The sequence below is a fragment of the Triticum aestivum genome, chromosome 7A (genome assembly GCF_018294505.1).
Source record: "Triticum aestivum cultivar Chinese Spring chromosome 7A, IWGSC CS RefSeq v2.1, whole genome shotgun sequence".
Taxonomy (NCBI): Eukaryota; Viridiplantae; Streptophyta; class Magnoliopsida; order Poales; family Poaceae; genus Triticum; species Triticum aestivum.
In genome coordinates this window covers 302,857,333-302,875,215 of record NC_057812.1, presented here as the reverse complement: position 1 = coordinate 302,875,215, position 17,883 = coordinate 302,857,333, and the positions used below count along the sequence as shown (strand labels likewise).

The window sequence follows — 17,883 nt, the reverse complement described above, 5'->3', positions numbered from 1 at the left end:
GGTATGCTCCACATATTCAGGAGCTCATCAATTCTAAGATGGGCACAGGAACATACTTGTTGGACAGGGAGCATCTACCCCTATATCCTGAATTTGAAGATAATGAAGTTGTCATGAATGAGAATGAACCATCATCAGCTCAAGCACAGGAGAAGAGAGACAAAGCTAAGGCAGCTAAAGCTGCAAGGATGCCAAGTGCAGAAGAAGCATCCCAGGTGTTCCTCAAAACAATATCAATTGGGCTATCTGATTCAAGCTACACTTAGGATTGAGAAGGGCTTGGCCGCCCTGACTCAGAATCAGGAGAGCCTGGAAAGGATTGTTGAGAGAAAGTTTTATGATCTTGACCTCAAAGTAACTGAGATACAAACTGCAGTTGAGCAGCTCCAGGACGAAGCAGAAGAGAGGAAAGGGAAGGCAATTACTGATGCTTTTCAGCATGTGCCACGAGGTCAGAGGTCTGCTGCAGTGCCAGTACCAGTTTCTAGAACTACTTTGTCAGCACCAGCAGCTACAGCCTCAGTACCACCTCCAGCAGCCACTCCACCAGCTCCAACTACATTGACAGATGCCTTCGTCCTTAGAGTTCTATCTACACCACCTCCCGAAGACCGAGCCTGAGAGACGCATAGCATTGTGCATTTTCAAAAATTTTGGTAACTTGTTGCCAAAGGGGGAGAAATATGTATAGATCATAGGCTTCGAGAGAGAGTGTTTTGCCTTTTATCTCTCTTGTTTTTGGTTGAACCTTTTTATGCACTTGGTTGATACACTATGTCTTTGTCTGTGTGAGATACTTGTTTGATCATGTGATTGATCATATGCTACCTTAATGCTTGCTTGGATGGTATTATCTATCTCTTATATTCCATATATGATCATTCACTTTGCTTGGTGATGAGTGCATGTTTTTAATATTTATCATTTTGAGCGCTCCACCAAGATGTATGTGACATGGAAGAGTGACCCATGATCCTAATCGATTGTGCATTTGTATTAAAAAGCAAATTTTAAATAATGCACAAATTTAGGTGGAGCTCTTGCTTATCACATACTTCTCAAAGCGACGATGTATTTCAATCTTATAATAATTTGTTGAAGCTTTGATCTATATGTTGTCATCAATTACCAAAAAGGGGGAGATTGAAAGTGAAACTATCCCTAGGTGGTTTTGGTAATTCATAACAACATATAGCTCATTGAGATAATACTATTTCAAGATAAATATTTTAGGAAAGCTCAATGATTGGCATGGCATGGATTAGAAATGTGGACCCCTCAAAATGGTAAGGACAAAAGATTGGCTCAAGCTCTAAAGCTCAAGACTCTACAGATTACCTTTTAGTGATCCAAGATCACATTGAGTTCATAGGAAAAGCCAATACTATTAAAAGGGTATGAGGTGTTGCTTAATGAGTTACTTGCTCAAAATGCTTAGTGATATGCTCCAAAACCCTCAACCACTTTATCATATCCACATATGTCCCAAACCAAAAGTCAAACTCGGCCCCACTGAAACTTTCTATCCGGCGCCACCAAGTTTAGTTGACATAGCCATTGCCACAAAACCCTAGTCTTTTCGGTCTCACCGATAGGGATCTCGGTCTCACCGAGATGGGATTGCAAACTCGTTGTTTCCCTTCGTAATGTTTCGGTCCAAACGAAATGAGCGATCGATCCCACCGAGTTCGCAATGCAAACTCTCTGTTTCCCCTTCGTAATGTTTCGGTCCAACCAAGGTGAGCGAATCGGTCCCACCGAGTTTGCCTGACCAACTCTCTGGTTAGCTCATTACCAAAATCGGTCCCACCGAGTTTCTGTAATCGGTCTCACCAAGATTACATTATGCTCTAACCCTAATGAAATCGGTCTCACCGAGTTGACATGTCGGTCCCACCGAAAATCCTAACATTCATATTTTGAACTAAATCGGTCCAACCGAGTTTCATTATTCGGTCCCACCGAGTTTGGTGATTTGTGTGTAACTGTTAGATTTTGTGTGGAGGCTGTAAATACCCCTCCACCCACTCTTCATTCGTGAGGAGAGCTATCAGAACATGCCTACACTTCCATCATACATTTTCTAAGAGAGAACCACCTACTCATGTGTTAAGGTCAAGATATTTCATTCCAATCATATGAATCTTGATCTCTAGCCTTCTCCAAATTGCTTTCCACTCAAATCATCTTTCCACCAAATCCAAATCAGTGAGAGAGAGAGAGAGTTGAGTGTTGGGGAGACTATCATTTGAAGCACAAGAGCAAGGAGTTCATCATCAACACACCGTCTATTACCTTTTGGAGAGTGGTGTCTCCTAGATTGGTTAGGTGTCACTTGGGAGCCTCCGTCAAGATTGTGGAGTTGAACCAAGGAGTTAGTATGAGCAAGGAGATCGCCTACTTCATGAAGATCTACCTTAGTGAGGCAAGTCCTTCGTGGGCGATGACCATGGTGGGGTAGACAAGGTTGCTTCTTCATGGACCCTTCGTGGGTGGAGCCCTCAGTGGACTCGCGCAACCGTTACCCTTGGTGGGATGAAGTCTCCATCAACGTGGATGTACGATAGCACCACCTATCGGAGCCACGCCAAAAATCTTTGTGTCTACATTGCGTTTGCTCCCTCCAAACTCCTCCCTTTACCTTCATGTGCAATGTTTTACATTCTGCTGCTATACTCTTAGACTTGCATGTGTAGGTTGTTTGCTTGACTAGTGCTAAGTTGCTAAAATCTGCAAAGACTTAAAATTGGGAAAAGGCTAGATTTTTATTTGGTCAAGTAGTCTAATCACCCCCCCCCCCTCTGTACATACTTTCGATCCAACAGTATTGAGATACCAACAATTGAATCTCAGGCAAGTAACATACTGATCACAAAGGGAACAACGTATGTTGTTATGCGGTTTGACCGATAAAGATCTTCGTAGAATATGTAGGAACCAATATGAGCATCCAGGTTCCGCTATTGGTTATTGAGCGGAAGTGAGTCTCGGTCATGTCTACATAGTTCTCGAACCTGTAGGGGCCGCAAGCTTAACGTTCAATGATAATCAGTATTATGAGTTTATGTGTTTTGATGTACCGAAGGTAGTTTGGAGTCCCGCATGTGATCACGGACATGATGAGGAGTCTTGAAATGGTCGAGACATAAAGATCGATATAATGGAAGGCTATGTTTGGACACCGGAATGGTTCCGGATGAGTTCGGGCATTTACCGGAGTACCGGGAGGTTACAGAACCCCTCGGGGGCTTAATGGGCCTACATGGGCTTTAGTGGAAGAGAGAGGATAAGGCCAAGCGGAGGGGCGCGCCCCTACCCCCAAGCCCAATCCGAGTTGGGAGGGGGGCGGCCCCCCTTTCCTTCCTCCCCTCTCTCCCTTCCTTCCCCCTCCTAGTAGGACTAGGAAAGGGAGGAACCTACTCCTAGTTGGAGTAGGATTCCCCCCTTGGGGGCGCGCCCAAGGTGGCCGGCCAGCCGGTCCCCTCCTCCACCCCTTTATATACGGGGGAGGGGCACCCCATAGACACACAAGTTGATTGTTTAGCCGTATGCGGTGCCCCCTCCACAGAATTCCACCTCAGTCATATCGTTGTAGTGCTTAGGCGAAGCCCTGCGTCGATAACTTCATCATCACCGTCATCACACTATCGTGCTGACGAAACTCTCCCTTGGCCTCAGCTGGATCAAGAGTATGAGGGATGTCACCGAGCTGAACGTGTGTAGATCGCGGAGGTGACGTGCGTTCGGTACTTGATCGGTTGGATCGCGAAGACGTTCGACTACATCAACCTCGTTTCATAACGCTTCCGCTTTCGGTCTATGAGGGTACGTACACATACTCTCCCCCTCTCGTTGCTATGCATCTCCTAGATTGATCTTGCGTGATCGTAGGAAAATTTTGAAATACTGCGTTCCCCAACACATGTGTTATCATTTGATGAACGGGATCACATCATTAGAGAATGATGTGATGGACAAGACCCATCCGTTATCTTAGCATAATGATCTTTTAGTTTTTCTGCTATTGCTTTCTTCGTGACTTATACATGTTCCTCAGACTATGAGATTATGCAACTCCCGAATACCGGAGGAACACCTTGTGTGCTATCAAATGTCACAACGTAACTGGGTGATTATAAAGATGCTCTACAGGTGTCTCTGATGGTGTTTTTTGAGTTGGCATAGATCGAGATTAGGATTTGTCACTCCGTGTTTCGGAGAGGTATCTCTGGGCCCTCTTGGTAATGCACATTGATAACCCACAAGTATAGGGGATCGCAGCAGTTTTCGAGGGTAGAGTATTCAACCCAAATTTATTGATTCGACACAAGGGGAGCCAAAGAATATTCTCAAGTATTAGCAGCTAAGTTGTCAATTCAACCACACCTGGAAACTTAACATCTGCAGCAAAGTGTTTAGTAGCAAAGTAATATCATAGTAGTGGTAATGGTAAAAAAAGGTAATGATAGCAAAAGTAATGTTTTTGGTATTTTGTAGTGATTGTACCAATAGCAGCGGAAAAGTAAATAAGCGGAGAACAATATATGGGAAGCTCGTAGGCAATGGATCGGTGATAGAGAATTATGCCGAATGTGGTTCATCATGTGACAGTCATAAACTAGGGTGACACAGAACTAGCTCCAATTCATCAATGTAATGTAGGCATGTATTCCGAATATAGTCATACGTGCTTATGGAAAAGAACTTGCATGACATCTTTTGTCCTACCCTCCCGTGGCAGCGGGGTCCTAATGGAAACTAAGGGATATTAAGGCCTCCTTTTAATAGAGTACCGGACCAAAGCATTAACACATAGTGAATACATGAACTCCTCAAACTACGGTCATCACCGGGAGTGGTCCCGATTATTGTCACTTCGGGGTTGTCGGATCATAACACATAGTAGGTGACTATAGACTTGCAAGATAGGATCAAGAACTCTCATATATTGATGAAAACATAATAGGTTCAAATCTGAAATCATGGCACTCGGGCCCTAGTGACAAGCATTAAGCATGGCAAAGTCATAGCAACATCAATCTCAGAACATAGTGGATACTAGGGATCAAACCCTAACAAAAATAACTCGATTACATGATAAATCTCATCCAACCCAACACCGTCCGGCAAGCCTACGATGGAATTACTCACGCACGGCAGTGACCATCATGAAATTGGTGATGGAGGATGGTTGATGATGATGACGGCGACGAATCCCCCTCTCCGGGGCCCCGAACGGACTCCAGCTCAGCCCTCCCGAGAGGTTTTAGGGCTTGGCGGCGGCTTCGTATCGTAAAACGTGATGAATCCTTCGCTCTGATTTTTTTTCTCCCCGGAAGCAAATATATAGAGTTGGAGTTGAGGTCGGAGGAGTTCCAGGGGGCCCACGAGGTAGGGGGCGCGCCCAGGGGGGCAGGCGCCCCCCCACCCTCGTGGCTAGGGTGTGGCCCCCTGGTCTTCATCTTTTGCAAGGATTTTGTATTATTTTCAAAAGACGTTCCGTGAAGTTTCAGGTCATTCCGACAACTTTTGTTTCTGCACATAAATAACACCATGGTAATTCTGCTGAAAACAACGTCAGTCCGGGTTAGTTCCATTCAAATCATGCAAGTTAGAGTCCAAAACAAGGGCAAAAGTGTTTGGAAAAGTAGATACGACGGAGACGTATCACACATCACTATGAGCCTTGCAAAGCAATGTGTCTAATGAGTTAGACACGGGATGATGCATTATGGAACGAGTAAAGAGACTTGCCGGTGACGAGATTGAGCTAGGTATCATGATACCGACGATCGAATCTCGAGCAAGTAACATACCGATGACAAAGGGAACAACGCATGTTGTTATGCGGTTTGACCGATAAAGATCTTCGTAGAATATGTAGGAACAAATATGAGCATCCAGGTTCCTGTATTGGTTATTGATCGGAGATATGTCTCGGTCATGTCTACATAGTTCTAGAACCCGTAGGGTTCGCACACTTAATGTTCGATGACAATTTGTATTATGAGTTTCGTGTTTTGATGAACCGAAGTTTGTTTGGAGTCCCGGATGAGATCATGGACATGACGAGGAGTCTCAAAATGGCCGAGACATAAAGATTGATATATTGAAAGGTTATGTTTGGACACCGGAATGGTTTCGGATAGGTTCGGGCATTTTCCGGAGTACTGTGGGGTTACCAGAACCCCCCGGGGGGTTAATGGGCCTTCATGGGCCCTAGTGAAAGAGAGGAGGCGGCAGACAGGTGGAGGCGCCCCCCCCCCCCCCAAGCCCAATCCTAATTGGGTTAGGGTTGGGGGGCTTTCCTTCTCTCTTTCTCCTCTTCCCCCCCTTCTCCTTGTAGGAATAGGAAGGGGGGGATCCTACTTGGACCGGGAGTCCAAGTAGGACTCCCACCCTTGGCGCGTCACACCTTGGCCGACATCCTCCTCCCCCCTTTATATATGTGGGGAGGGGGGACCCCAAAGACACACAAGTTGATCTTTTTGCCGTGTGCGGTGCCCCCCTCCACAGTTACACACCTTGGTCATATCGTTGTAGTGCTTAGGCGAAGCCATGCGTCAGTAACTTCATCATCACCGTCACCACGCCGTCGTGCTGACGAAACTCTCCTTCGACCTCAACTAGATCAAGAGTTCGAGGGACATCATCGAGCTGAACGTGTGCTGATCGCGGAGGTGCCGTGTGTTCGGTACTTGGATCAGTTGGATCAAGAAGACGTTTGACTACATCAACCGCGTTACTAAACGCGACCGCTTTCGGTCTACGAGGGTATGTAGACACACCCTCCCCTCTCTTTGCTATGCATCTTCTAGATAGATCTTGCGTGATCGTAGGTAAATTTTTTGAAATACCGCGTTCCCCAACACCATTTCTCTTGTGAAGCAAAATAAATCAGGAACCTAATTAATAGTGCAAACGGAGCTTACTTTTTTTCTAAGGAAATTATTTGCTTCACATGACATTTGTTCCTGCAATAGTATAATTATAATTCAATGTATTGTTGGTAACAGACAAATTTATATCTGAACAAAATTCAATGAGAATGCGACGGGGCTCCCTGAAACTACACAATCAAGATCCTGTGGATGGCAGTTTCTCAAAAAATTATAGTAAAATTAAAGAACTGTCATGGCAGTTTGTAAAAAATTCCCCCTGCCACTACCCTAAAAACTGCCACCCGAGTCGTTCACATATGCCATTCCTAGCATACAAACGGCAGCTTGGTTTTTTCACTTCCCTAAACAAAAAGCAACATATACTCGCTATTTCAGTTTAACAATAACAACAAGCTACGTCAAACACTCACTTTTAAAAAAGCTCATGTTTCAAATTATGTAGCGGCCTAGAAATTGAAATATATTTTATGCTTTCAGAGCTAGTGATTTGCAAACTTCCCTCTGTAATCTAATTTCTAGTCACATTACAGACTGACTTTTCTTTAGTTAAATAGCATGTGCTAGCTTGCTTGATGGTCGTGCATTTTGTGAGTTGATGAGTTGAACGATTTGGTGAGTTCGCCGACATTTGTGAAGAAATGAAAGGTCCCACTTATTGATGATGGTGAACAAACTAAGACTCAAAATTGATACGAGACAACGGGCATAAGCTAATCAAGATTGCTGGTTATGAATGGTTCCTTGTTTACAAAATTGACATGTTAACCATGTAAGAAGATAACCATAACTCCAATGGGGGCAAAAGATGCATCAGCAAAAATGAGAAATATTATTGGGGCAAACAATATGCAAGATGGCTATCTGCTTAGGCTAATGATGCAACTCGACAAGCAGTTGGCATACGACTGCTACGTTTGTTTCGGTGTACGGACATTCAGATGGGGAAATCAGTGAGCACACATGGTCTAACAGTTGGGATCAATAAGCTACAACTTATCATAATTGGAAATCCTTTTTTATATAAACCTTGCAGATCACATACTTATGACCTGATCATATAAAAGGAATATTTCAATTGAAAGGGACCAACAATATGGCGCTTTTTTTAACCTTGGTGCTGCATGATGGTGTACCAGGAGGACGCCAATGAAGAGCTCGGCGGCGGCACACGGCCGCTGCGCACCGGTAGAAGAACAGTAGCCTAATGTGCATCGTAGTCGCTGCCACGTGCTTGCACCTGTCAATGCCATGTGTCATTGCATATTAGACAAAGGGTGCATGACCGAGATAGTGGAGAAGAAGATAACTGGGTCGCCAACGATGCGGTCCTCAATCAACTCCCTCTGCCCCGCCGTGCGAAAGAGACAAGAGATGGAGAGTACGACATGCTGGGAGCTTGAAGAAGAAGACGTCCGATTATCCGGTCGTCCGATCGTCACACACCGTCACTTTTTTGACCAGCTGATCACCACACATCAGATTTTGGACATTTTTTATCGACCCATAACGATCAACATTTTGAATTGATCCACAGAACAGATAGAAGCACAATAGAGAGAGGTGTCGCCTTTGTTTCCATTGATGCAGTATATGTGTCTAACCCATTCAGGACCATCATTTTACCTTGCAAGGTTTTCATTGATATAACATCATGCCTGCAAGAACAACACGTTGTGAAAAGATGGGCATCTATACACACATAAGTAATTAAAATCAGAAAGGTAGACCTTCAGATTAATTACCAAAACTAGAGACCACCAAGGCCATATCAATATAAAGTTTCAGGAGTAGATTGATTTAAGAAAGGAAACATGTGTAAACTGTGCTCTACATGTAGAAGAAGAAAAATAGGAACAAATTTCTCAAAGCAAACATACCATGGAGTGTCACTTTAACAGAAAAATTACATCCTAACCTGCAATCCCATCCTTATGCAGCTACCGACACACATACCAACAGCCGTCGGAAGTACCACAAAAGAGAAAAATAAAGGAAAGAAGACATAACATATACCTGAGAGGAGGTAGAAGAGTTGGGGCATGCGTGCAGGGAGCCTAGCGACGGTTAAGGCCACACGGAACCGTCGAGGATCTCTGGCTGCCAATGGGTAGGATGCTCGACACGACGAACATCTCCTGGAGCATGTCCAGGCCGCCGTCCCCGTCCAGGAGCGCGCAGCTCCAGCGCCGGCTCCTTCCACTACGTACAATGTATACTCAAAACAATGTATACTCAAAACTCATTTTTAATCAAGCATACAAAATAGATGCCTGCCAAAACATATAGATGTACTACCATTTCAAGTGGGCGAAGAGGCCACATATATATCGCGTTGCTGAAACTACCGGGCTGATATAGGAGGACCACATGTAAACTGGCAACGCCGGAAACAGAGAAAATGCATGGCAAGCTCATGCTCAGAATGCGATCCCGTGAACAAATTCTATTAGTAATACACCGGGTTAGAAGCTGGTGCCGAATCTAATGTCACGTATGGAGTTCTACTCCTTCTAGCAATCAGTGGCAGTGGTAATTTACAAAAAAAATCAGATTTGTTTAAAAACAGAGTGGATAGCTGATGCTTGTAGATCAGTAGATGTATGAGGGATGGTTGGATCGATGTAGTCCACTGCAGCGACGAAGTCTGACGGCTACGCAGTCCACTGCAGCGACGAAGGCAGTGCCATACTGCCGGGAGTGGAGCACTGGAGCCGTCAGCCGTGGAGCCGTGGAGGGCGCATGTGGGTGAAGGCGGACTTGCGGAGGAGAGGCCGAGAGGGCCGGAGGCGGAGTGAAGGGTCGGCCGTCGCCCGCCACTCGCCGCCTTCGTTGCCGCACACGGAGGCCTGTCTCCTTACCGGATCGTGTCGGAGCAGCGTCCCGAGAGAGAAGATACCCGTGGCTCCTGGAAGGGATCATCGGCGGCTCCTGAAGCGGGGAAGGGATCTGTGGCAGCGGCGGCGAAGGGAGGTAGCGCAGGGATCGAGGGCGCTTGACGCGAGTGCGAGGGCGGCGACAAAGGGATCGATTGGAAGGGGATCGATGGGAGTGTTTTCTTTTCGGGTGTTTTTTTGCTGCCTGTGGGGTGGGGAGGGGACTAAAAAACCAGTGAAAAAAAACAGTTAAAAATGATGGAACGATAATAAACTGTGAAGACTATCATCGACTCAGAGATGCACCAACAACCCCACCCAACACCGAGATACCCCAAAGGCCCAAAGACCCGACAGATTCGCGAGAGCTCGAGAGAGTGCGACCAAAATGGCGATGAGATGCGCGCTGACCTCGCTCCCCGCGCGCCTCCGGTCCCCGGCGGTGGTAGCCAGCGGGACGCGGCGCCTTCTGAGTGACGGGAAGGGGCGCGTGCTCAGCGAGGAGGAGCGCGCCAAGGAGAACGTCTACATCCAGGTCGGTCGCACCCCACCCAAAGCCCTATTTAACACATGCCCTTAATCCTTCGTCGTCCGATCTGATACTCATCTGTAACATGGTGGTGTTTCGTTTTGATTTTGCGGTTGGGAGCAGAAGATGGAGAGGGAGAGGCAGGAGAAGCTCAAGAAAAAGCTCGAACAGGAGAAGGATGCGGCCGACAAGGCTAAGTCCGGCGCCGACGGCAAGGTATACGACACTGCCCTCTAGGTTACAGTTTATTGCGTAGACTCTCAATGGCTTAGGAATACTAACATAAATAAAAAGAGTACTATGTATGCACTTTCTGCTACCCATACATTTGGGGTAACTGCAGCTGCGTGGGTCATTTGAAGTTATTGCAATTCTGTAATATTACAAGTGCCAAGTGTCAAACCACTTGCTCTCTGAATGGTAGATGCCAAGTCGATGTGGCTAGAAGGTGCGGGAACTCCTCCATCCCTGAGAAAAGTGTTTAGGAATGTTACCAGCTTTTGGCAAGAATACCTTCCAAGTTTTGTTATGGAGGGTATGTGAATGTTTTGATCATGTGTTACCTACAAAGATGGTTGCATCATGGGAACGGCTTGTTTAATGGTTAACTTTGTGATAGAGTAGATGGAAAGGTCAATGAAGTGTTTGAGCTGAAAGACATTGTGTGCTCAAGTGAAGCATTGATGATTATCTATTTTGAGTTCAGCTGTGATATGATTTGGCTAAGTACATGTTGATACACCGTCGTACACACTATAGTCTGATGAAAGCAACACTCTCTATTTTTTCTGAGTAAAACTATTTCTAATCAATACATCGATGTGTTTGAAATACTGTGAAGTCTTTTCTTCCCGCTATAATCAGAAAATATTGGTTCTTAATGTCCATCTATTTACATAATCCTGGAAAAGGGGAAACAGTCCAATTGTGTTTATTTGGGAATGGTTTACCGTGCACACTATAATCTGACGAAAGCAACACAATTTTTTCCGAGTAAAACCTTTTCTAATCAATTCATCAGCATCAATGTGTTTGAAATACCATGAAATCTTCCTTTTTCCTGGAATTCAGGTAATATTGATTCTTAATATCCATCTATTTACATAATTCTGAAAAGAAAAGGCAATCCAATTATGTTTGTTTGGGAAAGGTTCACGTCATTTGCTAAAACAAGTTCTTAATCGTGTTCTAGTGTATCAAATCTGATTTATGTCGCAAACACCCTTTTAGCATAATGTGTGGATTCCTCCAAATGTGGAGCATTGTTTGGCAGATTTTGACGACCACTTACTATATGATGTTTCATTTCAATGAAATGGAGCAGGGCTTTGGCCCTTTTGATGTAAGAAAAGCAAAATGCTCAGATTTTCCCTTGATTTATGGGCATGCCATGCTTCTTGTAGAGTAATGCAGTTTACCAGTTTCTAAGTAATTGCTGCCCTTTATATATATGCGATTTGCGCTGCCTTTTGCACTCTTATCACTGCAACATTAGTCTGCGCTGTTACTAACACATCTCTTCATCCTGACAGAAGGCCGAGGGAACTAACTAGGAGCGATCTTCGCCTGCCTGAAGGTGACCCCATCTTGGACGCATCTGGGGGACATTTGTGTTTATAGATGTCCAGAGATGGAAGAATAAATTCTGTAAAGCGTTGATAGCGCTATCTTTGCTTTGTTTTCGGTTTGCCGCGCTTGTTCAGGATATAATCCAGGGACCATAAACATTGATAACTGGGAACTTTGTATCGTTGCTGGACCAAATATTTGTCGCCCTTTTGCGCATTTGGTTGTATGGTATGGGTCACCACCACATGGTTCTCGTTTTTCTTTTGTCTTGCAGAATGCAGATTGCACTGCCAGCCCATATATTTGGAGAGACATGTTATCGTTGGTTCTGAATCTTGACGGTTTAGGGTTAACCTCTTTGTAAATGGCGTGTTCGAAGCATCCTTGGTCAAACATTTGGCATTGCCAACATTTGGCAAGCCAATAACTGGTAAAATTAAAAGTTGCCAACATTTGACAACCTTTTGTGAGATTGGCAGCGATAATTGATGTGCAACCATCTTTAGCCAACATTTGACAGTTGCTAAAATTTGACATGTCAACTTTTGGCATCAAACTAATTAGTCTTGCAAACAAGCAAGTGGCTTTGGCCGTTGCCAAAATTTGACATGCCAATTTTTGGTATCAAACTAATTAGCCTTGCAAGCAAGCAAGTGACTTTGACATGCTAACATTTGACATCAAACCAATTAGTCTTGCAAGCAAGCAAGTGACGTGTTCGAAGCATCCTTGGACGAAAATATGCAAGCAGCGGCCTACTTAAGACATGTGCAATGCCGCTATTTTAGCAATGTTATGTATGATATTATTTTTAATAAAAACACCCAAAGGCATCTTAAATCTGATTAATATCGAGGAAAGCAAAAGGCCAGTACAATGGATAAATTAGACGCATTTTTGAACAACCAATAAAAACAAGAATTACATTGAAGAGCATATTTTTCCTCTGATTGTACAGTGCCCACAAGAGAACAATAAAGTAAGGCGACACCTGCAAACACCCTCGTCATATCAAGTTTTGAATACCGCAATAGCCACTCACACACGAGATATATAAATCATTTAACTAACATCGGTTAGAGCATCACCTATGCAGAACATCCCTTGAGACGAGATCAATAAGTCGTTGAAGCATTAAAGAAGATACAACGTGAGATTGCTTTTCTTTCCCCTCTCGCCAGGCGACTAGGGAAAGCCTTCCTCCCCTCGATCCCCGCTAGCGAGCCCGTGAATTTGCCTCCCCTCCTCCTAACACTCAGGCGGCCGGTGGCGGGGAGGGGATTTCTAGTTCCTCGTCACCGGCTAGTAGATAGGTAGGGGTTTAGTTCTCTCAGGGGCGGTGTTTGGACGGATGGCGGCACTTATTCTTCGAGTCAGTATTTCGGGCTCTGATCCTCCTCATGTTCTTCCGCTGGGACAGACTAGACGGAGCTCCGGCGTAGATTCCTGCCAGCTCCTTGGGGCGGTGAGGTTAGGGTTTCTCGCAGTGCGTATGCAGCGGCGATATTTGGTATCAAATTCTTCAGATTGATTCAAGGATTCAACGGCAACGACTGCGGTTCTGGACGCTGGTCCTTAGGGGCGCGTGCACGAAGACTTCCTGGCTGTCATCGACAAGGTCGGGCCGGCTTTGATATGGGAGTGCCGACAATGGCGCGTCGTCGGCTCGTTCTGGCGACGACAATGGTCATTAGGTGGTCCATGGACCTCAATGTAATTTTTATTATGCTTGAGATGTTTTGTACTTCCAGTGAATCTTTGTAATAGATCTGATCTTTTTGCAAAAAAAAAGTTAAAGCAACATTGGCTAGAGCATCACCCCACGCTAAACAAACATGCAATCTGTAAGTGCATCTAGTGCCACCCCTAGTTGGTTTTGGAGTATTGATAACAAACTTGGTTGAAGGACTAATGTGTTTGTGAGAATTATAGGATAACACAGGTAGTAGTCCCTTATTGATTCGGTTTATGAACCAGAGATGACCCCTAAAAGTGTGTGAAGACATTGAAGACAATGGTGGTCTGTGAAGACATTCACAGTGAAGATTATGACGTGAGAAGACATTCATGTGAAGACTATGGAGTGCGAAGACATAGTTGTTTCGTAGTTTCCTTTTCTTCTTTGTTGGGTCATAGGAACCACCGTACTGTTAAGTGGGGTCCAAGTGAACAAAGTCAGAGTGACTGAAGTGATGCTCAACCAAAATCCTATGTCTTCGAGTGAAGACAATGAGAGAAAATCTTATCCAGAGTTGGATGAGTCGGCTTTACTTGTAGCCCAAGTCAAGCTGCCGCATGTGTTTGAAATCCGACCGTTGGACACATGTCGGTTCCTTAGTGACCCAGGGTCATTCGGACATATCATGTCGGGTTGCCTCTGGGCTATAAATAGCCCACCCTTTACACCATAAATTGGTGGCTGCTCAAAGTTAGTGCACGGCTTTTGTCGTTTGAGAGAAACCCACCTCCGAAGCATTTGAGAGAGAGAGATCCTTGCGAGGACAAAGCCCAAAACACCCAGAGCCAAAGAGTGTTAGGCATCACTGAAGTCTTTCTGTCCGTGTGACCTGAAGACTTGTTACACTTGAGGACTGTGAATCCTCCAATCGGTTAGGCGTCGCGTTCTGAGCATCCAGGAGCCATTGTGGATTGCCAGTGAACCAAGTATGTGAAGGTTTGGAAGTCTACCTTGAAGACTTACCAGAGTGATTGGGCGAGGAATGGGTGTCCTTAGCTCAAGGAAATAAGGTGAAGACACGGTCTTCTGAGTTAAATCTCAGCCTCTCTAACGAGACGTACAGTTGTCAAAACAACTGGAACTGGTCTACCAAATCTCTGTCTTCACCAAGCAACTGGTTCTATCTCCCACTTCCCTTTACTTTACAGTTTGTCTTCGTGAATTCATTGCCTGCTTGTCTGATCTAATTGACTTCACTAAGTGAAGACTGTTTACTGTTTGGCTTCATACTATCTTCCATCATGATCCATTCTACCTAGTTGCTGACAGTCTTCGTGCTTTCACTTTATTGCATTCTTGACTATGGCTTGTCTAGTGTAGTCTTCCTTCCGCTGCATATCAATAGGCTTATTTCTACTGTTTGTCTTCAAGACCTCGTATTTTGAAGACTTTCATAAAAATCGCCTATTCACCCCCCTCCAGTCGATAACAAGCACTTCCAATTGGTATCAGAGCAAGGTGCTCCCTTGTTCTGTGTGATTCGGTTTAACCACTTGGAGTTTTAGCTATGTCGACTGCAGGGAGAATCAAGGTCTCTGCTGCGTGCCCAGTCTTCGATGGCACTGATTACGCCTACTGGAAGAATAACATGCGTATGCATCTTGAATCCATTGATGTTGACCTCTGGTATGTCGTCAAGAATGGCGTTCCCAAGGTCGGTGAAGGTGTCACCGCTGCTGATGTCAAGAGGTTCATTCATCTGGATTCGACTGCCAAGAACATCATCTGTGGTCATCTGACCAAAGGATAGTACAGCCGTGTGAGTGCACTAGAAACTGTGAAGCTGGTCTGGGACTGGCTCTCCAAGGTCAACGAAGGCATCTCAACTCAGAGAGATTCGAGGATTGATGTTCTTCGCAACCTCTTCAAGCACTTCAAGTGAAACGACAATGAGAATGTCCAGCTCACATTTGATCGCCTCACTGATATCACAAATGAGCTTCGAGCACTTGGCGCCACTAAGATCACCAAGCACGAAATCGTCAAGAAGCTGCTGAGATCACTTGACAGCTCATTTGACACTCTGGGCCTGATGATTCAAGAACGTCCTGACTTCAAGACTCTCGATCCGTCTGTCATACTTGAGAGGCTCAACACACATGAGTTCCAGTTATCTAAGAAGAGAGATATCTATGGCCCCAACTATTGCTGAACCCGGGCTTTTAAGGCAAAGGTTGTGTCCTCATCTGAAGAAGAATATGACTGTAGCTCTGGGGATCCCAAAGACATTGGAAAGGAGCTAGCTATGCTCGTGAAGAAGTTCCAGAAGTTCTTCAAAAAGAAAGGTTTCAGAAAGTCTTCAAGATCTAGCTCAAGAAATGACGAAGCTTCCACTCGTGACTACAAGAAGAGAACATGCCACAAATGCAAGAAACCTGGTCCTCTGAGTGTCCTCAATGGGACAATGAGACCAAGAAGAAGAAGAGGAGCAAGGAATATGATTCTGATGATAAGAGGAAGAAGAAATCCTCAAAGTCTTCTTCAAAGTCTTCATTAAAGCCTTCATCATACAAGAAGAGCTCATCAAGCAAGGCTCGTGCGTTTGTTGGCAAGGAGATGGATTCAGAGGAGTCTGCTTCTGAGGAGGCGGAGGTGGAGTCGGAGGAGTCCGATTCAGGCGTGGCAATCCTGGCTCTAGCTTCAGCTTATGTCGCCAAGTCCATCTTCAACGCCGAAGACAATGACATCGTTGCCAACACTGATGCTGGTGATGATGATGACTCTGCTCCTACCTACTGCTTCATGGCGCGTGGTGCCAAGGTAAACTCACGCGATGCTTACTTTCAAACATCTAGTGAAGATGACTCTAAATGTGAATCTAAACCTAGCTACAAAACACTTGCTAAAATTGCAACGGAACAACAAAATGCTATGGAACACATTCAAAAGTTGCTAGACAAAAGCGATGACCTGTTGGGCTCGAACTCAGTCCTTAATTGAAGACATTAAAAATCTTCGCATTAAGTACGAAGAAATTGAAAGTCGTCATGAAACACTCTCAGCTACTCATGAGAAGCTTCCTATGATTATCTTCAAAGGAAGCAAGAACTTGAGAACCTGAGAGAGTCTCATGAAGATCTTCAAAAGGAGAACTGAAGGAAATATGCCCTAGAGGCAATAATAAAGTTGTTATTTATATTTCCTTATATCATGATAAATGTTTATTATTCATGCTAGAATTGTATTAACCGAAAACTTAGTACATGCGTGAATACATAGACAAACAGAGTGTCACTAGTATGCCTCTACTTGACTAGCTCATTAAACAAAGATGGTTAAGTTTCATAACCATAGACATGAGTTGTCATTTGATGAATAGGATCACATCATTAGAGAATGATGTGATTGACTTGACCCATCCGTTAGCTTAGCACTATGATCGTTTAGTTTATTGCTATTGCTTTCTCCATAACTTATACATGTTCATATGACTATGAGATTATGCAACTCCCAAATATCGTAGGAACACTTAGTGTGCTATCAAACGTCACAACGTAACTGGGTGACTATAAAGATGCTCTACAGGTGTCTCTGATGGTGTTTGTTGAGTTGGCATAGATCGAGATTAGGATTCGTCACTCCGTGTATCGGAGATGTATCTTTGGGCCCTCTTAGTAATGCACACCACTATAAGCCTTGCAAGCAATGTGACTAATGAGTTAGTTGCGGGATGATGCATTACAGAATGAGTAAAGAGACTTGTCGGTAATGAGATTAAACTAGGTATTGAGATACCGACGATCGAATCTCGGGCAAGTAACATACCAATGACAAAGGGAACAACGTATGTTGTTATGCGGTTTGACCCATAAAGATCTTCGTAGAATATGTAGGAACCAATATGACCATCCAGGTTCCGCTATTGGTTATTGACCGGAAGAGAGTCTTGGTCATGTCTACATAGTTCTCAAACCCGTAGGGTCCGCACGCTTAACGTTCGATGACGATCAGTATTATGAGTTTATGTGTTCTGATCTACCGAAGGTAGTTCGGAGTCCTAGATGTGATCACGGACATGACGAGGAGTCTCGAGATGGTCGAGACAAAAAGATCGATATATTGGAAGGCTATGTTTGGACATCGGAATGGTTCCGGATGAGTTCGGGCATTTACCAGAGTACCGGGTGGTTACCGGAACCCCCCGGGGGCTTAATGGGCCTACATGGGCTTTAGTGGAAGAGAGAGGAGAAGGCCAAGAGGAGGGGTGCCCCCCTCAAGCCCAATCCGAATTGGGAGGGGGGCCGGCCCCCCTTTTCTTCCTCCCCTCTCTCC

At 44.8% G+C, this 17,883-nt stretch overlaps 1 protein-coding gene and 1 long non-coding RNA gene across 3 annotated transcripts; one reads left to right on the top strand and one right to left on the bottom strand.

Annotated features, from left to right (window-relative positions):
- Positions 1 to 7,868: 7,868 nt before the first annotated feature.
- LOC123153326 (uncharacterized) lies at positions 7,869 to 9,990 on the bottom strand. 2 transcript variants are annotated; one of them, XR_006476433.1, is made up of 3 exons: positions 8,916 to 9,983; positions 8,210 to 8,557; positions 7,869 to 8,139 (listed from the first exon to the last, which is right to left on the bottom strand). It is a non-coding gene; the product is annotated as an uncharacterized lncRNA (long non-coding RNA). The 2 variants fall into 2 exon arrangements; XR_006476432.1 differs by having other exon boundaries at positions 7,869 to 8,557; positions 8,916 to 9,990.
- Positions 9,991 to 10,021: 31 nt separating this feature from the next.
- LOC123153325 (uncharacterized protein At2g27730, mitochondrial) lies at positions 10,022 to 12,130 on the top strand. Its single transcript, XM_044572502.1, has 3 exons — positions 10,022 to 10,310; positions 10,428 to 10,520; positions 11,837 to 12,130. Exons 1-3 carry the CDS (start codon positions 10,164 to 10,166, stop codon positions 11,855 to 11,857), a joined length of 261 nt encoding a protein of 86 aa, XP_044428437.1. The 5' UTR covers positions 10,022 to 10,163; the 3' UTR covers positions 11,858 to 12,130.
- The last annotated feature ends 5,753 nt before the right edge of the window (positions 12,131 to 17,883 follow it).